At 41.7% G+C, this 24,886-nt stretch overlaps 1 protein-coding gene across 1 annotated transcript; it reads left to right on the forward strand.

Annotated features, from left to right (window-relative positions):
- Positions 1-5,493: 5,493 nt before the first annotated feature.
- LOC121605630 lies at positions 5,494-24,167 on the forward strand. Its single transcript, XM_041935625.1, has 14 exons — positions 5,494-5,610; positions 9,830-9,955; positions 11,004-11,159; positions 12,456-12,594; positions 12,987-13,156; positions 13,348-13,482; positions 13,793-13,978; positions 14,131-14,735; positions 16,027-16,169; positions 16,823-17,044; positions 17,504-17,743; positions 18,316-18,449; positions 18,592-18,918; positions 19,037-24,167. Exons 1-14 carry the CDS (start codon positions 5,554-5,556, stop codon positions 23,399-23,401), a joined length of 7,005 nt encoding a protein of 2,334 aa, XP_041791559.1. The 5' UTR covers positions 5,494-5,553; the 3' UTR covers positions 23,402-24,167.
- The last annotated feature ends 719 nt before the right edge of the window (positions 24,168-24,886 follow it).

A 24,886-nucleotide genomic window follows, 5' to 3' on the forward strand; every position in this document is an offset into this window, starting at 1 on the left:
CACAGATATTTCTGTCTAAACCAGTGTTTTTCATCGCTGTGCCACGGCACACTGGCGTGCCGCGAGATATTGTCAGGTGTGCCGTGGGAAATTATCAATTTGTGTGCCTGTGCGGTCTAGCGCCTGGTAGAGTAATCATGTAGTAGCAGCCTACTCTTCCATACCAGTAGGTGGCAGCAGCAGGTAGCTAATTGCCTTGTCCTTGGAGACAAGCAAATTAGTGACGCATGGATGCAGCGGCAGGTGGCGTTGATGGTGGCATTGTGGATAGCAGGACGACGGTGAAAGTGATGGATAACTTTTTTAAAGAGGAAAAATGCTGACTCTGAACTGGACCCTGGACAAAATCCAGACCCAGATGAAGGCCCTAGTATGAGTGGAGGTCAAAAGAAAGCAAAGACGGTGACGTCCAGCAAAGTTTATGGCGCAAGGCAATACAGCAAAAGCTATCTTTCATTTGGAATTACTTTTACCGGAGATGCAACGGCACCGACTCTGTTGTGCTTGGTATGTGATGAAAAGCTCTCCAACAGTGCTATGGTCCCAAGTAAGCTTAAACGCCATCTCCAAACGAAGCACCCTTCACTTCAAAACAAAAATGTTGAGTATTTTGTTCGCCTACGTGAACACACGGAGAACAGGCATCTTTCATGAGAAAAACTGCAAAGGTAAATGAGAGAGCCCTTAAAGCTAGCTACCATGTCGCTGAACTTGTGGCTAAATCAAAAAAGTCCCACACTGTGGCAGAGCAATTAATGCTTCCTGCTTGCAAAGCCATTGTAAATGAGATGCTCGGACCCGAAGCGGCTAAAGAAATAGCCAAAGTCCCTCTCTCAGATAACACAATTTCCAGACGTATTAATGAGATGTCTGAAGACATTGAAAGTGTGGTTTTGGACAAGATCCGTATCAGTAATAAATTTGCTTTGCAACTTAATGAGTCTACTGATATAAGTGGACATGCTCAACTCTTGGCCAATGTGCGTTTTGTGGATGGAGACACAATCACAGAAAACTTTCTATTTTGCAAGGCTTTGCCAGAAAAAAACAACTGGAGAGGAAATTTTTCAGGTCACATCAGAATATCTGGAAAAAGATGTTTAGACTCTAAACAACGTTCACGTCACCATCCTAGTTGTAATTAGGACTAATTATGAGAAACTTCATATCCATCCAATTATTAGCGTAGCTTGAGCCACTATTGTAATCTCTCGCATTTTTCTTCTTATTTTTCATATTCCGCCAGAATTTCGGCGCGTAGCTAGTCCCTAGATCTGAAGACCAGAAAGTTTCTCAAAAAATGCTCAGAATTTCTGCCCCTAGAGTGGGTGATGTCATCAGCTGGAGTGCGAGAGGCGGTGAGAAATCGCTTGAATTTTTTTTTTTAAATTGCCATAAACTCCGAACGGTGAATAGGAGACACATAATTTTTGGATCCTTTTGTAAACAAACGTCTCTTCTCACTTCTGATTTCAATTTAAAAGGGTTAGCCCCCACCAAATTTAAATAAGGAGGGATTTTGCACCAGCAGCCCTGCTCTACTGCTCCATGTAAGCCAATACAGTCTCCAGTTTTGTGTCTCGCAGCCTGCCGCAGTCTGTCTTTTTAAATCGACCGTTTACTAATTTTTCTAAACCATATCTCAACACCAAACACACGTACATCTGGCCCAGACTTCTACACTTCTCACAGTCTAATCCTTTTTTTTGATAGCAGCTACCGTTTTCTCACAATCACAAGTTGTTCGGGAGAAACCGAAGTAGCTGTAACTGTCGGTTACACACACACATTCAGTGTCATAAGACACACACACACACACATCTCCATGACAACCAGCCGGAGCATGATTAAAGCCCATTAAGATCAAAGGTGCCAACTAAATGAGCACGTCAAAACAAGAGCATTGTTTGAAAACAACCTCTGTCCAATAAGCAGCTGAACTCAGCTTCAGTGTTGCAGGTTGGGCTGGGCTCAAAACACCTGGGACAGAGTATAAATACTGTATACACACACACACAGTTAAGACAGACACAGACACACATTCACACACACACACACCAGACACATCTCTTTGACAAACAGTGAACCCAAAATTTTACATACACATTTAGCCATTTAATATTAAGATAGTAACATACCATTTAAAGACTTTGGTCCTACTTAAGACAGGCTGTATCTAATGAAAATATTTTTTAGGTTATCTGTCTCAACCAATAATGACATCTTTTTTTTCTTTTTTTTGAAAAGTATCAAAAAGTACTGAAATACATGTTGGTATCATGACAACACTAGTAGATATATATACATATACACTAGTAGATATATATACATATACCACGGTTTGATAATCAATAATTTTATTGAAATATGCCAATAAATCTGATTGGCTACAGACACTTCCCTGTTGAAAAAAATGCATTTGTGGCTCGAGACACAGCAGGGGAGTTTCTCCCATTAACTCCCATTAATTAAAAGTATGTATATTGTCCCTTGAAGTGACCTTCAATTATGTTTTAACTAGTTAAAACAAGGGAGAGATATCTTGAACTGAAATTGTGACTACTGAATGTTTAGTACATATCAGTTTTTCTCAATCCTGGTCCTGGAGTACCCCTGCCCTGCATACTTTAGATGTTTCTGTGCTCCAACACACCTGATTCAAATGCTCAGCTCGTTACTGGGCTCTGCTGAGGCCTGATAACGAGCCATTCATTTGAATCAGGTGTGCTGGAGCAGGGATACATCTAAAACATGCAGGGCAGTGGTACTCCAGGACCAGGTTTGAGAAGCAGTAATATAGATAACACCAGCAGCCCCCTCGTGCCACTGTCAAAATTTCTCTAGTGTCTAGTTATCATTATTATCGTTGTGCTATTTCATGTAATTAGGCATCTGAGATCTGAGCAGTCAAAGGGTAAAGGGATGACAATGAAAAAGCAAAAAACTATGAAGCTGCAGTGTTTGTACATCCATCACGAGTTCTTCAGCAAAGGAAGCCAACGCTGCAGTGAGATGCTAACATATCCTACCGCTCCTTTGTTAGAGCCTTTTCCATTTAATATAAAGATGTTTTAAAACTGTCACAGCATCCAAACAGAGTCACACTGTGAAGAAACCAAAAACATGCTTTGTGGTTACAAGGAATAATTATTGTAGTCAGGATGAATCTAAATCCCTTGACCTCTGACCTCAGACGATAAAACTCACAAACATGCAGATCTACAAGTACTGACCAACGCACGTACCTTAACTTCCTGATGATTTAAGATAATTAGCCAACAGGTCTGTCGTGTCCTCTAGTCACTGTTTTCATATGCACTGTGTTTCAGACTGTGTTTCTCACGGTTGCTGCCTGAGTACAAAGTATTTGGGTTAACATTCTGATTCACGCATTTCAAAGTAACCTTAACTATATCGATACCAGCAGTTATCATAAATCAACGAGTTACCTCCTGCCTTCCAGACACACACACACACACACACACAGAGACACACGCACACACACACACACACACACACACACACACACACACACACACACACACACACACCTGTCTAAAGTCAGAAGCATCCCTTAAGGCAGAGTCTGCCATAGACTTGTGGATGATGAATAATGGCTGATTCATAGCAATAATGTTATCCTTAACAATATGAATGTATACATTTTAATATTATTTTGTTGTATATTATTATATTATTTTATTTTGTATTTGTATTTTCAGCAGGAGTGTTCTTTACTCTCCACCTGCACAACTGCACGTGTGCTTTCATGAATGCGAATGTCCCATTCAACAGCAGTGAAATCACCTGTGCTCTACATGTCGGCACCAGCGGGACTGACCTCCACAACTGTTTCCTCTGCAGTGAAGTCACGCTGTTGTGGCAGTATCGATGAAACAATCCATTTAACAGAGACAGGAATGACATACACACATTCTCACTGCATGTATGGTAGGAATGTGTGTGTGTTTGGAGGGGATTTTATTTCTTTGTGTATCTGTGTGTGAGTGTCTGCATTAAGAAGATATACAGTAGATATCATTATATCTGACATGGCTTTGTTGCTTTTTACCCTCAGTGACATGTTACAGTTGCTTAGTTTATCGGCTCTGTCAGACCTTGACACCGCAGATCGGTCAACATCGGTCTTCATCCTTCGGGGTCACCCAGACATTGAAAAAAAAAAAAAAACATTGTGGACCGCACCCACAATCCACACTGTCATCTCCTGTTCTTTATAGCTGTTGTTGTCAGTCAGTTTGAGGATCTGGGCCACTCAGCTTCAGCTTCACTGTCCTACATTTGACAGGTGTAACCAGTGGTTTGTGCCAGGTAGTTAATAAAGCTGCCAATCATACAGTGTATCCAGAAGCAACGCTTCACTTTTTCCACTTTTCGTTATGTTACAGCCTTATTCCAAAGTGGAATAAATTAATTTCTTCCCTCAAAATTCTACACACAACACCCCATTATGACAACGTACAAAACGTGTTTTTGAAATGTTAGCAAATGTATTAAAAATAAAACCGAACAGTTTTAAACAGTTTGAACAGGACAGACAGTGAGTGGGAGACTACGACTGCAGAGCTGTTCACATGAAATGCTTGTTTTGAATGTTGCAGGTACAAGAATTTAAAGGGAAATTCTTTGTCAGAGACTCTCAAAGGTTCTTAACCAGTAACTAGAATCATAAAAAAGCAACTGTGATTTTCAGCAATGACACATGAGAAGAATATGTAGGAGTCTTTAACCATAAACTGTTCAAACATTTTTAAAATTCTCCAACCGACATTTCACACTGGCAGATTGTTGAGAAGGTGAATCTTGACCATGTTTACCCGTTTTTTTAAAAGTGCCTTTTACTTCTTAAATTGCCGCAATTTATCTTGATGAACAAAAGAAACTTTAGGATTTAGGATTTACATTAAATCATCATCTATAAGTGGTCAGCAGCAGCAAAGAGCAGTGATGCTGTAAACAGTCATTAAAAGAAGGTTAGATGATCCTAAACAAAAACCAAATAATGAGCACATCGGTTGTAAGATATCAGAACTTTGTTATGTTATAACCTCAGGGGGAGAACTCAATGCTACTTAAACTTAACATTACTGCTGCACAGTGTGCTGTACAGACTTGGTTTGTACCAGTTCTGTAGAACATTCTGTAGACATTACAAAAAGATAAAGTATATATTTTGGTTGTGGTAAAAAAAGTGGTAAATAATGTCCTGAGGGATTTAAGAGTTGAAGGAAGTGGGTGTGTTTCATTGTGAGCTCCACCTGTCTGTCCTTATCAGCCTGATGAAATGTAGAGCCCTGCGGGGAAACTGCAGCCGTTCAAACCACACAGCAGAGAGCAGACACACCTTCGAGAAACACGCACACTGAATTTACAGTGAGATGGGGTGGAGGGGGGAGGGGGTGGGGGGTTGTGAGTGTGAAGGGAGGGGGATGAAGCAGGCATAGGTGTGTCCTTAACAGAACTTATTTAAGGCCGATCATTTGGTTCTGTTCGGACCACCTGGCTCCGGACGGGACAGGCTTCCCTGCAGTCATGGCTCGGCTCTCCCTCGCAGAAGTGGACCTGCTGCTTCTGTTAGTGCTGGCCTTGGTGAGTAATCCCCCTGAATGACTTCCAGCCTGACACACCAGGGCATGCTGCAAGCCATGAGGGAACCTGTTATTTGACGAGAGGGATTTGTTCTTCACCTGGACTAAATGACACTTTATTAAAAGCAATTACTGATCATGACAAAACATGTTGAAGTAGATGTGAACTATCAGCCACATTTACATTGAGTGACAACTCGCTGTTGACTCACTGATGGCCCAACCAAGGTCACAGCCTGTTGTTATTATATTTAAGTTATATTTAAGTTGCTAAATATTACTGGTAACTCGTGCTTTTATTCGTGGAATCCTACACAAGACGTAAAGCCACTGTTGAGGAATGTGGGGACTTGAAGTGCAGTTCACATTTTATTATTTAAAGGGGGTTTAAAAGGTGGACACCAACTTTTTTAGACTCTGCGTCCTTAAATTGGACGATTTTTAGGCCAAAAAAAATTAAGAAATACATAAATTAATAAATAGCTTTTAACCAACCAGAAATCATTTCTGATGAGCAGCGAACAATGTTAGAAACTGCATTTCAATCGACCTTTAGATGAACATTGTTTTTAAAGGAATACTAAAATCCCAAAACAATATGATAATAAAAATGCTGGGCAAAATACAGATGGAAAATATCCAGATCAATTACAACGTTTGCAGAACTTTGAATGAATGAATGAATGTCTCTTCAAAATGACGACTGTTTTTTAAAATCCTGGCTGCAGCCCTGTAAGTGTGCGTCTATACTGTACTGCATGTTTCTTTTATTTATTTAATAGTTCATTTCCAGCTTGATTATCATGCAGCTTTAGATTTTGATGGAAATAATTCATTTTAATCCTTTTACACAATCGTAACATCATTACCTCGAGTGACTTTCTAAGCCTTTCCTTTGTTGATGGATTTTGTTAGCTGTCTGTCAGACTTCCTTCAGTGTCTTGTTAAGCTATTGAAGGTAATGTCAGGATATTATCTGCTTTACCGCACCACTGCATTATCAGTGAGTGACAGTGAGTATCTTTAATTTGAGTTTGGTCTGTAGCTGCTCTATATGGAAGGTGTCCTGAGACAACTTCAGCTGTGATTTGGTGCTATATAAATAAGATTGAATTGAATTGAATTGAATCACTACAGTCCTTGTTATAGAGTGGAATTGGCTTCTACCTGAAACATCGGTTAAGGGTTGTATTCACTAATGTATATTAGTGAATACAACTCTTCATTTTTAAAGACACAACTCTTTATGTTCAAACTTTGTGATAAATTTAGCCACCTTTGCAAAAAATATTGATGGATTTAAGAGTTTGTTCGTCTTTCTTCTGCTTTTTTGAATTTATGGCAGGTTTTTCCAGCACAGTTCACTTTTCATCCGTCTCTTGTTTTTGTTCCATATATTTTGGATTAAAATGCTATTTAAATACCTACCTACCTATAAGTTTAAATAACTTCTGAAAGAGAAGAAGAACTTCAACACTGTCAAATAGTGAAAAGGGAGTGCCAACAGCTATCAACAACACATACAAACAGTACCAAAATGAAACTTTTCACACCGAACATGTCAGAAAATATAAGTACAAAGCCTCAGTAGCCTCTCACAGGCCTTTGTGGATAGTACAGCAGCTTTAAATGTTTATTTGCAGTATGGTGGTCCCGTCACTGGCTCTGTGCTTCACCCTCATCGAACACGAGATATCCAGATATGAAAACTGTACATTTAGAAGCATATGAACTTACCGGCCTACATTCGATCATTTATGAAGGGAGGATGTAAAAAAGAGCAGGTGTGGAAAAGATTTCACTTCATAAATAATCTTCATAATCTGCTAGTTCTGCTTGTGTGTTCGAGCCAGCATTGCGCTGATGAGCCTTGCTGATACTCCTGCTGTAAAACCTGATGCGAGAGCATCATCAGCAGAGGAGAACAAAACACATCTGTGCTTAAAAAGCAGGAATTGGTCGAACCTATCCCCACTTCGAGCTCTATTCTTTCAGAATGCAATGAAAGTAATGTGATTGAGGTAATAATCAGTGCAGATTTTTGAAATATAAACACAAGTATGAGAAGAAGAAATCCTCCTTTTTCACAGCACCCAGTCTGACTGGTGATAACAGGAAAGGCAGGAGAGTTAATCACACTGAAAATGGTTCTACTGAAGTGTGACAGCGTGACAGCATGAACAAAAGCAGCACATTGAAACTGAATTCAGCCATCGTTCACTTCATTACTGCTGTCACATATCAACACGTCTGCTGTGAAATAGGCCTATTGACACTAAAGACAGTAGCTTACCTCCCTTCAGAATATGCCATTACAGTCCATTACACCCTTCATCAGTGTTTAAGCAAACGTGAGCTTCTGGCCAAAAGGTAGTTGTATTATCACATATTTCTCCCTTAAAATTCACTGTGTGACCCTACAAAAGACTTCAGAAAGCATCTTCACAGAAATATCTGGAAAACAGAAGGCATTTCTCCTAAGAGTAACTGTGAACTTTGCTCACATAGCTAGTGGTGATTACCGGTTAGCACCCGTGTTAGGAGCTTAGCTTGGTAGCAGTAGAGCTGGCTCAATTAAGTGGCACTTTGCAGAAAAAAGCAGGGGGGAAAATGGTGATAAAATGGTCAGAGCCCGGTAAATTCCTTTGGTGTGTGGAAATCTTCAAACTTGACCAGATGACTTCTTACTCCATAACTTTTACCAACACGGCTACACACTATGCAGACAAGGATCTCCTGCCTCCATGCATATTCCTCCTTTATGAAGGTTTGGCAGAGGCCAGGTCGGAGCTTGGCCTCTGCTGAGGGGCGGGAGGAAGGAATCATGTCATATGTCATATTTTTTAAAACTTATTCAACTAATTAGTAGTTCAGGTTATATTATTCTTAATGTGGCATTTGCATGATGAGGCGCAGGGATTTTGTTGCTGTGAATAACACCTGAGTGAAAACAGAACAACCTGCAGGTCAGTACCCCTCCCAACAACAACCGCCTTAACACAAGTCTTGAGAGTTTACCGACAGAGCCAGAAGAAAATCATCATGCTTGCTGGAACATGTGCCAGTTTGTCAGTTGGTGATAAATATCATTTGAAAATAAACATGACATTGCAATCAGCGGCTTTTTTAGGTTGGTAGGCTGTTGTGTTTGTTTAACACATACTGTGCAAAACTGGGTCAATGTCTGTCTAACACTTGGTAACACAGGTGGGACAACACTGATCAGACTTTCACACTACCGGCTCCATCCACACCCAGATCACCACACCCGTGCAATCTTAAATGAAGCAATTAGTGGAACCTTTGGTGGCTGGTTGAACATATTGCACTTGGCCATTATCCACCAACTGCACCATTTTGTAGTATTGAACATGGCAGCACTAGAGTTCCAGGAAAAGCCACAGCTTCTATCTTGACACACTCACAAACAACGCCACAAAACCATGCAATCATGTCACAGCTGGCATCAGCAGGGCCCCAGTTACCAGGTCGCAAATCTCACGCTGTTTACCTGTCCCAGTGTTGGCACAGGACCATGGTTTCATCTTCAGGGAATGCCAGGTGCTGAGTGCCAAACATTCATTGTCAATCGGTGCTGGAGGACTCCCAATTCATTCTGATGTTATTAACGTCAGTGTTCCAGAACTGAACCACACCTTAGACTCACCTCCACCTTAAAGAGCACACGCACGCTTCAACAAAATCACGCAAAATGACACTTTATTTTAGTAAACTATGTTTCTATGAACACTCATGGTTATTCTACTAGATCCTGCTATGCTAAGTGCAGTTAAATGTTAACATTTGACTTCTTAACAGAGTATCATTTATACAATAAGTACAAAATCAGTAGGGCTAAAATAGCTACACCTCACAGGGGTCTCCCATGATTTCCCACATGATCATTCTATTTGACTCTTTGTCTATAGTGTATCAGCAACACCACAGCACATATTCTCATCATAGATTCACTTCTATCCAAGCAGGGAAACTCCAACTCAGCAATGGCGTATTTACATATATTATATAGAGTACATTGTGTCTTCCAGGAAGCTACTACTTTCCCTTCATTTCAGTTTGAAAAATGTCTACCAGAGACAAGGCTGGCATTTGGTCTCTAAAGCACACGTACATATATACCATACAGTACTGCACACTGTACTGCTGTTTACAGTCTCCATTCAAGCAAACTCAAGTGTACGTCTGCTGTTTGATTTCAGATGCTCAGTGTTGAGGCAAAAGAGGACAAGCCAAAGACGCTGAGCAGAAAGAAGAGAGAATGGATCCTTCCTCCTGCCAAGATCGTGGAGAACGTCGACTATACCAAAAGGGAATTCATTGCCAAGGTCATCTGACTTTTGCTCGTTAAAATCTTATTTCCCACAGTTAGCACATGGCGGCATCATAAAAACATTGGCTAAGTGCCTAGATGAACTTAGATAGAGCTATCCGACAAAGAGCTGGCTTCTGTCATGTCAGCGGCTGGTCTGTCACAAACTGCTGTGAAAAACCTGTTTCTGCTTGTTTGAAACAGACCATTTCAGTAAGTTCCAGTCCTCAGCTGTATCATTATACAGGGAATTTGGCCCTGGGATAAAGGCTAATATATGGTCCTTGAGAAGCGCTGTTTTAACAGTGTGACAGTGCCAATCAAGTCTCCTTTCAGACTGAAGAACCAGTTCAGTGTGGAACGTAGTGAACCACAAACTCAGGCATGACAGAGTCTGAGACATCTTAGACCAGCCCCTTACTAGCAAAACTGTTCTGTTTGTTTATTACACCTATAAAAAAAACCACCTTGGCCCTGGTAAAACCAGCTCCAGTAGCCTTTTCTTTTTTATCTCCAAAAAAGCAAATTGGAGGGCACCAGGCACAGATCCAGGGGCCCAAGTGAGCAGGGCTCCCCAAAGTAAAAGCCTGCTACAGTAACAAGCGCAGTTTGAGGACGAGGTTGTAATGGGATGTTGGAATGTGTGTGACTACAAATGTGCATTTGATTTTGAATTCTGACTTTAGTTAACTGTAATTCCTGTGCAAAATTCTGGTTTTAACAAGAAAAAATGACAGGGCTCAGACTTCCTGCACTGCTAGGAGTGGACTAAAGTTCAGGGTTTTGTAAACCACTTTGTATTTTAGATGAGCTTTCACTGAAGCAGTGGGGTGTTTTCTTCCTGAGTGAAAAAAGGAAAGATTATGAATGTGGTAGAAGTCTGATTTTACTGCATCTGCTCCACAGCAATGGCTGAAGAGGTTCTTATGGTTCCATCCAACAGTGGCCATAACAAACAAATGTGCTATGTGGAAATACATTATGTTGTTCAGGATACAAAGAAGTATTCCCATGAAAAAGGACCAAACTAGAAAAATAACATAATAACTGTGTTTTGTTGTCAGATTCGCTCTGATAAAGACACACGTGCAGAAGTGGAGTATTACCTCGCTGGACCAGGAGCTGACAAGCCACCCTACAACCTCTTTAAGGTGGACCATAAGACCGGGTTTGTAACCATAACTCGTATTGTGGACCGGGAGGAGTATGACTCCTACAACGTAAGTCTTTCTCTAAACAGGTTCCATGCCTTGTACTGTACTGTATGGACAGCCGATTTCCTTCAGTCACAAGACTTCAGTGAATGTCTCCAAGCCTCCTCTCACACATATTTGCACCTCTTAAACACAATTTGTTTTGGTCTGAGATTAATGGCTGAACTCCAGATGCAGAACACACACAAAAGAGTAGAAGGCAAAAGGATTTTATTGTCAGAACAAAGGGAAAGGGAGGAGGAAGGAGACTTCCTGACAGAAATGTTGTTTCACCTCCTGGGTTTTAGATGACTGTTTGAGTTTTGTGACGGTAATTTAAAATTATCTAGGCTAGACTCTTTGTTGGCCAAGATAGAAGTTAATCCAGTTATCTTTTGTGTTTAGTGTGTACATTACATTTGTGCAATGCTAACACTGCAGGGTCAGCGGTAACTGACCTAAACTTCTAACTATATCTGCTCATATGGTCAAATGAGAGGACAGGTAACACTTTGGATGATGAGGAAGACCTGTCACACATACCTTCTTATGCATATATTGACAAACCAAAGAGAGCTGCTTATTGGAAATGGTGGTAGTAAAGATTAGAATTGGAGTAACAAAATGTGTTCTGCCTGGTGTTCAGACAAGGTGTGTGCTTAAACTGTCTGAGTAATTTTGCATCTTGTAAAAATAACACAAAATTAAAGAAAGTCAGAAAGAAAGAGCGGAGCATCATGTTAGTTTAGACAGAGCACATTTGCATTGACTGACTGGCACCAGAGTTTCATTCGCCTTCGTGTCACTGAAGGTGTGTGCTATCAGATCATTACTAACAGCCAGTCATCGTCAGAATGATTGATGTTCACATTTGATGAGATAACTGCATTAATTTCAGTGTGCTATGTAATCAGTTAGCCTGTTGGCGGGGGCTTCTGATTTTTAAAGGGTGGTGGAGGCAGTCTCTGTCACTGTCTTGTTCACAGACACTATTTATCTTTTTTTTGTGTTTTTGTAATCTGCTCTTTGGTCAACAAAATCATATCATGCAGCCTTCATCAGTGAATGGAGTTTGCTCAGTTGCTCAGTGTGCTGACTGGATTACTGCTCAAACAAACTCCATGTGCTGATCCATGCTGAGAAGTGGCTGACAGCTCGGTCGTAGACATTGATGAAAGCCTTGAAATGTGGCTGAAAGTTTAGGAGTAAGGAGAATTGATATTTTTTTGTATGCGTAGCTTTGTTTCTGTATTACACCTTTTCAAATTAAATATCAATTGCTGTCTAATGCTGTCCTGTTATCTCTTGATGTAATTCATGCAGCTAACAGGGATCGCCAAATACAGGAACGGGACCACAGCAGAAGCCAGCATCCCACTGCCTGTCACAATCGTGGACCAGAATGACAACGCTCCCTATTTTGAGCTTCATGTTGGAAACGTCACAGAGGCAAGCAAAGAAGGTACGGCCACAACACCTGTTTCCTCCATCAGCTTGCCTTAGTGGAGGACAAATAAATAAATAAAAAAAGGATACCAGCTGCATGAAATGGGGCACCAGGGCACAGGAAGTTGTGATGCCTTTCTGGTGAAACTGTGCCACACAATAGTTAAGATTTAAAATGTTTTATCATGTGTATCAGATATTTAATACTACAAATTTTCTGGCTTTGACATAGACATTTTCTTACTAGAAGGGCACATTGGGGCATTCAAAAGGGCACTTTTCCCCCAAACTGACCAATACCATAATGTCTTCCTGTGAAAACACTGGCTGGAAACACTGTATGTGTGAGCAGGTTCTCTCAACACTCATTTGATGGTCCTGATCTTGTCCTGTTGTGATCCACTGTAGGAACCTTTGTTATGCAGATCACAGGAAAAGATAAGGACCAAGCTGGGACGATTAATTCAGAGATCGCCTACAGCATCATCAGTCAGGAGCCAGCAGGCGATGGTCGCATGTTCTCTATAGACAAAAAGACGGGCAAACTGTATGTGAAGAGCCCCAAGCTGGACAGAGAGGTACATAAAACGCTTCACATGTGTCGCAGCCGTTCAAGCTGCCTCTAAAAGCTTTATCAGATCTGTATGAGAAAAACTGAAATTCAAATTCAAGGTGGAATCAAAGTTTTACAGCACCTCACCCTCTAAACACAACACTGTTGTTGGACTTGACTGACACCTAACCTAACCTACTGGTTTTCCTCCGACAGACTAATGACTTATACAAACTGACAGTACAGGGGGCCGATTTGGGAGGGGCAGCAGGTGGGCTGACAGGGACAGGAACGGTGCAGATCAAGGTCCTGGACATCAATGACAACATCCCCACTCTGGAGAAATCGGAGGTGAGGCATATAGCCTATAGAGTACACACACACACACACACACACACACAAAGAATATGATGTGCAACAACTGCTTATTTTCCTTTACCTCTTTTTTTTTTTAGTTTTTGTTTCCTCTTGTGGTTAGGGTTATGGATTTTCACATCATGTGCGGTGAGGGGCTTTGGTCTGGTTCTGTCTGTTTCCAGCATTTTTGTTTTTTGTACAGAAAAGTGTAGACATACATCTGATGCAGACACAGACCTGCATTTTTAGCACATAAACAGTTTAAATTATCTGCTGTGTGATTTGAATCTTGTTCTGTTTGCAGTACACTGGCTCAGTGGATGAAAATGTTGCAGATGTAGTTGTGATGAAACTCAAAGCTCAGGACAAAGACCTTGAATGCTCAGACAACTGGCTGACTGTCTTCACAATCATCAAAGGAAATGAGCAAAATATCTTCTCCATTGAGACAGACAATAAAACCAATGTGGGCATCTTGAAGCTGATCAAGGTATTTAGACTTGTGTGATGTGACTTTAAATGTTATGGCATTTTACTTTGTTACTGTAACTTTGGTCGGTTATCTCCCTAAGCTTACTGTTTCCGATCCCTTTTGCTGTCTTCCCTCTCAACTTCATTTACCTTCCATCCTGGACCAAACAGCCACTGGACTTTGAAGAAGTCAAGAATCTTGAGCTTGGCCTGCACATTAAGAATGTAGCTCCTTTTGTGAAAGGTGAAGCTGTAGTGATGGATGTGGGCCTTAAGGTTGGAGAGGGTGATCCTCAGGGGGCTGGACCTGGTGCTGGTGCCGGTGCTGGTGCCGGTGCTGGCGCCGGCGCCGGAGCTGGAGCTGGAGCTGGAGCCGGAGCTGGAGCCGGAGCTGGAGCCGGAGCCGGAGCCGGAGCCGGAGCCGGAGCTGGAGCTGGAGCTGGAGCTGGTGCAGGTGCAGGTGCAGGTGCAGGTGCAAATGCAGGGCCGAATGCAGGAGTAAAGCCTGGGGCAGGGCTTGGCCCTGAGGCTGGAGCGGGTGGTGGACTGAAACCAGGTGACAAACCAGGACCAGGGACAAAGCCGAAGCCAGACGCACCGCAGAAAACCTATCCCATTAAGATAGCAGTAAATAATCTGCCAGAGGGCCCAGCATTCAAACCTAGCACCAAGAAAGTTCCTGTATCAGAAGATCCAAATGAACAGCCCAAGGATGGTGTGGTCACAGTGTTTTCTGCTGTTGATCCAGATACAGGAAAACCAGCTGAAAACGTCAGGTTAGTCAATAACAGAAGCTAGTAGCTCTGCTCTCTGTAGATGACAGTGTTTGACATACTGATGTTTGTAATGTTTTCCATGTCATCTGGATACCATCTTTGTTTACAGTGTTAACATGCTAATATTTACTTTCTACAACTAAAACACAGTATAATTTAGGCTGGTGGGAATGTAATCAGTTTTTCTGTTTTAGGACAAATGAAGATTTTCACCTGATGATGATGATTCCAAAAGTTTTTTTAAGACATTTCACTCAAAACCAAACGTTATCAACCTCATGATGGCTGTATGAAAAGTCAGGGGCTCATCAAAGTTAACAAATATCTGAACCAAATTTCATGACAATTCATTTAATAATGACTGAGATATTTTAGATACAGATTTTTTTTATTGATGTTACCATCCCTAAAGCTATGCCAACAATGCAACAGTAATATATGTATTTATAATATAATCAAATATATGAAACAGTTTATTTTTTATTTATAATTTAGAAAATACATTTATTTGCTTTTTTGCCTTTATTTGAATACACATAGAGCAGGTCTAGACTGTACACGACAATGTTATTTATAGAGACCTAACGATTCCCACCATGAGCAAACACTTGGCAGCAGTTGCAAGGAAAAATTCCCTTTTAAGTAGTAAGGAGAAGCAGAAGAAGAGAACTGTAGCAGAGGGTGCAGCTTCGGTGGCAGAGGAACATGCAGAAAGAGAGGAGAGACAGGAGAGATGGAAAAGCACTAAAATACAGGAGAGAGAGGAAGCCAAGTCAGTAACACGCATTAATTTGATAAGAATTAGAACAGCGAGAAGAGCAGCTAGGAGCTCAGTGTATCATAGGAAGTCCCCTGGCAGTCTATGCCTACAGCAGCATAACTAAGAGATGCTAATGCTCGCCCGAGCCAGCCCTAAATACGAGCTTTATCAAAGACTTAAGTTTTAATCCTCTTCAGTGTGGTGAGGGTGTCTGCCTCCTTCCTCATATACATTAATCCAACCTTGAAGTAACAAATGGTAATACGATGATCCTTAAGTAAATACTGGAAGAAGGGAAACAGCTACGTAGTGTTAATTGCTAAATTTAGCAAATATTTTTCTTGCCTCAGCTACATCCTTACACAGACATGAGATTAGCATCGATCTTCTCATCTAACTCTCTGTAAGAAAGCGATTAAGCCTTTCTCCCTATTGTCAAACTATTTCACTGCCTTTGCCTGAACAGTTTGCTGTTCCTTATTACTTTCTTAATGTTTTTGTTGCTTTTCTTACATATTTGCTGGGCTCCAGTTATGCCAAAGCCTACGATCCAGATAACTGGTTTAGCATCGATGAAGACACAGCTGAGATCAAACTCAACAAGAATCCAGATAGGGAGTCACCGTACTTGGTAAACGGTACCTACATTGCCAAGATTCTGGCCATAACCAAAGGTAATACTGTACCATTTGTATTTAAAATCCTGTCGGCTTGTTGTCAAAAATAAGGCTTGATTTATTCCCTCCTGTCAAACTACGGTTTTACTGCTGAAGGACTCTAATTAATTATTTTCATCTCTGGCATGGTTTATGATGTGTACGTTCATGGGTTGGATGAACACTTCATATGCGTGGTTGCCAGACATAATTTATGAAATGAAGCACACTGATCTCTGACAGAACCCACCAAACCACTCTGTGATTCAAGGTGTGTCAGCAAAAGAATGAGAAGAGGCCCACGGGTGAAAAGATGTACATCCACTGCCAGTTTTATCAGGCCTCCATACAAACTGTGGGGGGAGAACCCTTTGACATAGTTAGAAAAACGCTATTTACATTAAGAATTATTCAGATGTGTGTTATGGCAATTTTATCAGAGAGAAATATAACATTTCTGCCATCATATGTATTTGCTACAGCGGCATACTGTGCAGTTAAGGCCCAACTAATGTTCAAGACTTAAGTTGGAGTCATTGATTTTGTGTAAAGCTGCAGTAGGACACATGTGTTCACTATTGACTTGACCTTTACAGTCCTGAGTGGACCTTTTTGGTGTTGGCCATACATGTGATGTCCTGTTTAACTAACTAAGCTGTTGTCATCCTCAGACATGCCAGCAAAGACAGCCACAGGAACAATAGCCATTCAAGTGACTGACTCCAACGACCACTGCCCCACCCTGACCACAACTCACAGCAGTCTGTGCTCCGATAAAAAAACGGTTTATGTAACTGCCGTTGATGGGGATGTTAGCCCCAACGCTGCTCCATTCACATTCACAGTCATACCTGAAGGAACGCGAGGGAGCTGGGAGGTAGAAGTCATCAATGGTAAGAAACTGTTGGAAGTGGTTAAGCACAAAAGCAGGCACAAACTGTTTTCTTTCCACTTGCATTAGCGATTGTTGTGATAATTTCCTTTTTAGCAAAGACTTGCAACAGTGTAAATGATCAATATAAAGCCCATATTATATGAAAAAATATTCAGTGAAGTGCTAAAAATCTCAGATGCACTATAATGAGATATGAAAGCAAAGCAAATTTCAAATTCAGATTAATCTTTGCCTCTGTAAGGATGTTTGTCCCTTAATCTGAGAATATGTATAAAGATTTTGGATTTTGAAGGTCTAACCAAAATAAAATAATTTGTAAGAATTCTATTTTGGTAGCATACAGTAGAAATCGCACTATTATTATTGCACTATTAGTATTACAGCTACAGATAAAACTAATAGTAATTATGATAATACAATGTGAGCTTGACAGCTCTCTCTTCTCTGTTGTCTCTAGAGACGACTGCCGCTCTTCACTCACATGAGAAGCTGTGGCCTGGCTTCTATGGGCTGCAGGTGGAAGTGTCGGACGCTAAGGGTCTGTCCTGCCCAGCCAATGAGGTTTTTACTGTGAATGTTTGTACCTGCGTGGAAACAGAGGACTGCGGTTCAAAGACAGGCAGACAATCAACCTCCCCCTCTGAGCTCTCTGCTCCAGCCATCGGCCTGCTGCTAGCAGCAATGTGCTTACTGCTGTGTGAGTTGAGATTTCTCAAACACTGATAAACATTATTACGAGATCATTGTTTGAATTGTTGGGTATCTGTAAACAGTATTATTATAGGTTCCTATATGAAAAGTGCTCTGCGAAAACTTTCATGATGGTTTGACACTATATATACAAAAAATGACTTGTGTATGACATAGACCTGCCAGCAAGTATACTTAATTGTGTAGTGCATTAAAGCATTACTGATGAAAGTAACTGACTCTCTGATTTACATATATCAAGGGAACAGAACATCAGTGGTGGTGCTGTTTTGGACAGAATTATACTTTGAAGTGCCTCAAATAAGTATAGCTTCAACAATGACAATAGCCTTTAATGACTATCTCTCTGCCACCTCTCTGATTCAACATAAATTTAACATTAGAAGATTCTCAAAAGTAGGATTTATTCTTGTCACTGTAGTATAAAATTACATTGCTAACATTCAATATCTCATTATCGCTTTTGTGAGTCTTCAATCAGAAAATCTTGGTACAAGAGTCAAAAAATGCCTTTTTTTTTGCTTTATATTGATCTGAATGTTTTGTACCTCTCTGCAGTAATCCCGCTTCTCATGCTGTTCTGTCAGTGTGGAGGAGCAGATGCTATCTTTCCTGACCGATTTAGTGATATGCCATTTGACGCCAAAGAACACCTCATATCCTACCACACTGAAGGCAAAGGCGAGGATAAGGTTGGCTGGCATTTTTGCCGTCTTATTCAGGGAGCCATTAGTGACTTATATGCTTTTTTTTCACCACACCCACAATACCAAGTCAAAATCATACATAATATGTGTTGATAGCTAGCATTTTATGTCTTCTGTTCTTTTTTAGGAAGTGCCACTCCATAGTGTCCCTATCATGATGAGTAACCAAAAGAATGTTGAGATGGGAGCAGCACAGAACTTCAACATCATTACTTCAAAAATCACAGAAACGCAACAGGCATCTAGAATCTACAATGAATCTGTGCAGAAGTTTCACGAGACCAGCCAAAGTCTGATGGAGGTCGATAACGCCTACAAGTTTTCAAGGGAATCATTCAACCATGGCTACGGCAGTGCTACGTTCAGCAGGCACACACTTGGCGTCCAAAGCACAACAGCTCTGTTTGATGACATAGCTCTATCTGATGCTTTCCTAAATGATTACTACTCGCAGGTACTATTAGAGTTTCATTTCATTTTCTTTTTTCTTTTTTTAACAGATCTTTGACATACAAATATATATTCAGAGTTTGTTGACACCAGTGTTTGTGACATTTATTTGCCCTAAACAGAAAGCGGGGTGTGTAGTGCCAGTGAAGGACGGTCTGTTGGAGTATGACTTTGAGGGCCAGGGCTCCTCTGCTGGCTCCGTGGGTTGCTGCAGCCTCCTGGAGTCTGACAATGACCTGCAGTTCCTGAACAACCTCGGGCCCAAGTTCAAGACCCTAGCTGAGGTCTGCTTGCCTCCTACACCCGAGCCCTCCCTGTCACACAAAGTAGCAAGCACTGTCAAAACTACAGTTGATATTGTTGAACCAGTTGTTAAGCCCAAAATTGAGCGAAGTGTTGAGACGAAACATACCGAAGTAAAGACAGAGAAACTCATGGCCTCCACTAACGTTTCCAAATCAGCCATCAGTACTGCAAGCACTGCCCCACCATCCCTGACACTTCCTCGGTCCAGTGTTACTAACATCAGTCATTCCTCGAACACCACTCAGTTTGCTTCTCTCCCTCGTCAAGTACAGACAGTGGTACTACAGCAGCAGCCAGTTTACTACACCACCAGCCCTGTGCTACAGCCCATGCAATTACTAGTTCAACCACAGCTTCAGAACACAGTTCTGCTGCCAGATGTGACCCGTAGAGCCAATTTTTCAGGTATGTATGTAGTCACTGGGCCCCAGAGTCCTTCTTCTGGACTTGTTATCAGTGGCTCCCCAGGCTCTCCTCCTGGGCTAGTTATCCAGGGCACTGAGAGCTCCAAAAGCCCTGTCAGCCCCACCAGTCCAGTCAGCCCCACCCTGTTGCTACCTTTGAGCCAAGGTGTGTCTCAGGGATCAGTCCCTGTGGATGGTTGGAAAGTTTTAGGGCCAAGTCCTAATGCTAGTTACATGGTAGTTAAGAGTAGTCCAAGTGAGGCACAGGGGGTGGACCCAGGCTCATCTCAGGGCACTTTGCCCAGAGGTGCTATCCTGGTAAAAGAGGCTGCTCCCCCTCAGGGGGTATTAGGCCCAGCAGCCCAGGGGAGTGTGCGCGCCATTCTGCCAGGACACCCTGTTCCTACAAAGGGGGTCGTTGGTGCAGTAAATAGAAATTTGGGGCAAACATGGGTTGGGCAGCGTGGGCATATGGAGTCCGGGCCAGTTTCTGTTTTGGGAGTTGGTGTTGGGCAGCCAGAAATGGGAATGGGGCATGTAGTGGCAGTGAAGCCACAAGTTACACAGGCTGGAATTTGGCCAGCTGGGATACAGCCAGTTGGGATTAGGCAGGTAAGTGTCAAGCAGTTCCAAGGAATTTCTCCACTGGAACAATCAGTGGAAGCCAGCTGTATTCCAAAACCATATAGCACATCATCACCGAAGAAAGAGAACACCATTAATGTTGCAAATACCTTCATCTCTGCTGAAACCACTAAAACTCATCTGCCTTCTAAGGAAGAGGTTAAGGATGACAATGATCTAGCTCTGAACATGCATGATGATACAGTTGAAGAAAAGCAATCAGAAGATGTGACCATCTATACATCAGAGCAACACACAACATTAGATGAGAAGGATCCTGGTGAGGTGACTCAACATGCGCTTATCGACAATGAGGTTCATCAAGATTTTGTAAAGTCAATACCAGGGCCAAATGTACTACAGACATCATTTGAGCAGTCTGACATGGTAGCAGAAAAACCAGAGGATACAATTGACGAAATTGTGCCCGATCAGCTGAATAAAATCACTGAGGCGCCATCAAGCAAATTTACAGAATCCAGTGACACAGAGAACACAGAGGAAGAAGCTCCACAACCAGAACAGCAGGATGATCATGTTCCCTCTGAGGGCTTTTCTATGGACGATACATCTATGGTCACTAAAACGTCCTCCACAGAGGATTTCCTACCCGAATCAAATGTCACTAATTTAGCTACACCAGAAAAAGAGACTGAAGAGACATCAACATTTCTTCAAGGAGAGGAAGCCACTCCTACTTCAGACCACATGAACATTGTGGACGATCGAATACATGATAGCATAGAAGACAGTGTGGGCAGACAGGAAGCAGCACATTTAAAAGAAGAAGTGCAAGAAGCAGGAAAACCTGTTCAGCTCAGCATAGCTGAAGGTCCAGACGACAGTTTTGAAGATGGGTCAGATCCTCAATCAAATGACAGCATGGAGGATCAAAGTGGAAGGGAGCTCGATGGAGATGTCAGTCCAGCAAATCATCTTATTGCCACTTCTGATAGTATCCTGGCAGAAGAGAGTATGGAGGAAATGACTACAGTTACCAGTACTGCACCTGAAGAGGTCGAGGCTGAGCAGGAGGAACTGTTGGATGCTGAAGTGGGACTCAATGCTGTGGGTGATGAATTGCCTCCGAACACACCTCCAAATGAGATTTCAGCAGACACTGTAAATGAGTCTGAAGAAAGGTCCATCCCTGATCAAGAAACAGTGCCAGAACCACAGGTGAATGATCGTGAAGGGCATAAAATGGATGAATGCCATGCAGAGACAGATATTGCTGCTGCAGAAGCAAAAACATCATTGCACACTATGAGCACTATTTTAACTAACCAAGAGGAAGGAGATCTGGATGATTCAAATGTGATATCAGCATCAGAAGAAATTGGACTAGCAGAAGAAGATGACGACGATCAACACAATATAACAGGAGGAGTAGGATCAGGAGTAGACAAGTATCAAGCCGAGTCATATGGAGATAGTATCAGTGATGGGGAGAAAGAGGAGATAAATTATGAGGAAGCAGCATCACAGCAAAGTTTCAGCACATCTGATGACCAAGATGGAGACACTGAGAGACAAGATGCATTGAGCACAAGTTCTCAAATGGAGGATAAGTTCATCTCAGATGACAACATTACTGATGACGAGGAAGATGAAGCTACTGTGCCAGCGGTACAGCAATATATAGGCTTCTCAGATGACCAAGATGAAGAGAGTGCTAAAGAAGACGCATCACACATGAGTTCTCAAATGGATGACACCTTAGCCTCAGATAACGAGGAAATTGTGGAGGTAGTGGCATCACCCGTACAACAAAATGTTAGCTTCATCAAAGACCAAAGTGAAGAGGTTGAAAGAGAAGCTGCTTCAGGAAGTCCGCCATTGGAGAATCAGATCCTCTCAGAAGGCAACATCAGGGATGGAGTGAAAGAACAGGATATAGTGGAGGAAGAGGTGTCACCTGTACAGCGAATGACTAGCATCTCTGATGAAGATGAAGACAGTGAAAAAGAAGATGCATTCAATACAGTTCCACAAGTGGAAGATGAGAACATCTCAGATGACAGTGTAAGTGATGGAGAGAAAGAGGCGCCATCCATACAGCAAAACATGTGCATTTCATACAACCAAGATGAAGAGAGAGAAGGAGAAGACGCAGCAGGAACAAGTCCTCAGTCGCAGGATCATCTCATGTGTTCAGATAGCATACATGAAGGAGAAAAGGAGGATGTGGTGATGTCACCTTCACAGCAAAACATAAGTGTCCTAGATAACCAAGATGTTGACACATCAGGCAGTTCTCACACAGAGGAAGAAGAAGAATCATACCATGTTTTAGAAGAGGACGCTCAGTATTTAGACACTGAATGTTTAGAGATGAATCAGGTGGCAGCAACACCAAAGGTGACTGAAACCCAAGAAATCTCTCAGACAGGTTGCATAACTCTTGATATTCCTGAGAGCCAAAATACTGATGGCCAAGAGATAGTGGGTGCTGCTAACATAGAGAGTTTAGATGATGTAGTCACATCATCAGAGGAACTGAGACCATTGAGGGTGGCAACAGGACAGGTTTGTCTCGTGTTGAAGTCCAGTGAAGACGGAGGAGCCAGGGGTAGCATAGCGGCATCTGGACAAGTAGCTGAGGGTGAAACAAATCTGTGTGATCACCAGCACGGAGAGGTAATTAAAACTGAACAGAATGAGGGTGGAGACTTCTCTTTGGAAAAATGCAGAGCAGATGTCTCTTTTGACCTAGAGAATAGAGAGGGATTAGATAATGCATCTGGTCAGGTATCACCGATGCATTATTCAGAGATTAAAGTGGTGGACCAGCCCTTATCTTCAGTGTTGGAAACAGACCCAGGCTCAGCAGAGACAGGAGCTGCCAGCTTTGCTCCAAGTGAGGTAGCTGAGGAGGCTGGTTACCTTCTTCAGAATGAGAGTGTGCATATGACTGGAGAGGTAGCAGGGGTAAGGCCAAGCGCTGTTGGGGAGGCTGGCTCAATAGATGCTGTGTCAAAAACTCCTTATTACATGCATGGGGCTGAGGCAAGTGGTGGCCAAGTGAGTCCTGTTGAGCTTCAGACAGTCACTGGCCAAACTCCTCGGAACAAATCCAGAAAGAGTAGAAAGGACTCAAGCAAGAGTCCTCAAAGCCCAAAAAGCTCCTCTGCAAAGTGCAAGCAGCAGTGATCGCTCTCAGTTTCAAGCTGTGTTAACAACTATACAGTTTCCATACAGTGTTAAATGTTGAGGTGGTGCACCCCAGTTGAACTGGCAACTCTCTGCACCACTGTCATGAGAAATTACAAGGGGTTAATTAAATTTTAGACACCTTCAAAAAGGGCCAGAGTGCTGCATTTCGACGGGCCAATCATAAATTGTGGACCATATAAAGTTGAGGTAAATTCTCATTTGTCATCATCATATAAGACTGTATGTCATGTCATCATGATTTTAAAAAGAACGCCCACCTCATAGCCTTGATTGCAGACACTGATGATGCTTTTCCAAGTTCCAAACCTGTTTAAAATTTTGGTGATGGGTCAGCCCTTTGTTTTTTCTAATTACTGCTATATTGAGCCTTGAATATCTTGTATGATGTGCCCTTTATTTCACCATGTAACTATGTTTGGGTGAGAGACATCTCTTCTTACTGACTTGTGGCTGAACTGTAAATGTAAATCATTACAGGGTGGAACATTTTACCAGATTAAAGATAAGATGGAGAAACTATGCTGGATTTATGTGTGTGTTTGCGTGTGTGTGTGTGTGTGTGTGTGTGTGTGTGTGTGTTAAAGCAATAATTTGGTAATTTCATTTTTTTTGTTGGGAGACTTTTTAAAAAAATATACCATTACTCATAAATATATCTCTATTTTTAGTCAACTCAATTTGGGAACGCTGAATACTGTCATCATTCATTCATCATTCATTAAAGATTTTACACACAGCATCAGGTTGTGTACAGTCAGTGTGCTCTTTGCTTGATGCAATAGTTTGTCTTATTTTGATTTTCTTTTTAAAGTTTATTTGATGTGGGAGTGGTGTACAGGACTGTTCTGGATACTTGCCTTGCATGTGAACCTTTTGATGAAAGGCTTCCCTGAACTCAACAACCCTAAGACAAGATAAATTCAACATGAACAATCCCAGACTTAAACTTGGGCCATTGTACGCTAAAAGAGTCGGACATACTGTATGAAAATTGAGATTAAGTGTTTTTAGAATATTGGCTACAGAGATTTTAGAGACTATTTTAGAGATTTGTACATACCTTTGTGCATATTGCATATTTTACAGTGATCCAACTTTTTCTTTCTCAGTATTGATTCTGATTCCTGAACTCACTCTGCCTGCTGTTGAGTAGTGATAGCAGTGTTCTGGATGGAACTTGTTGGAATGAGACCAGACATTGATGTGGTGCTAACAAAAATAAAATAAAAAAAACAAAATAAAACTATAATGTTGTTCAGTCACTTCATGGCCAGTTCAGCTCAGTACCAGTGCTGACATGGATCCATCATATTGGATCAATGCATCCTTACTCAACAATTACCAATACCAGGGGCAGCAAGTCGATGAGGATTTTAGAAATGCTGAGGTCAGGTCCACCCAACGCATTTGGATTTGGATTTTTTTTTTTCATTCAACTGTTTGATTATAGTTTTTATGTAA

Source organism: Chelmon rostratus, chromosome 4 (genome assembly GCF_017976325.1).
Source record: "Chelmon rostratus isolate fCheRos1 chromosome 4, fCheRos1.pri, whole genome shotgun sequence".
Classification (NCBI taxonomy): Eukaryota; Metazoa; Chordata; class Actinopteri; order Chaetodontiformes; family Chaetodontidae; genus Chelmon; species Chelmon rostratus.

Excerpts from the sequence above, each read along its gene's own strand:
- LOC121605630 (XM_041935625.1), top strand. The coding sequence starts at position 5,554 with ATGGCTCGGCTCTCCCTCGCAGAAGTGGACCTGCTGCTTCTGTTAGTG. Across the intron at positions 11,160-12,455 it reads AGGAGTATGACTCCTACAAC|CTAACAGGGATCGCCAAATA; the intron begins GTAAGTCTTTCT and ends TAATTCATGCAG. Across the intron at positions 17,045-17,503 it reads GGAGGTAGAAGTCATCAATG|AGACGACTGCCGCTCTTCAC; the intron begins GTAAGAAACTGT and ends TGTTGTCTCTAG.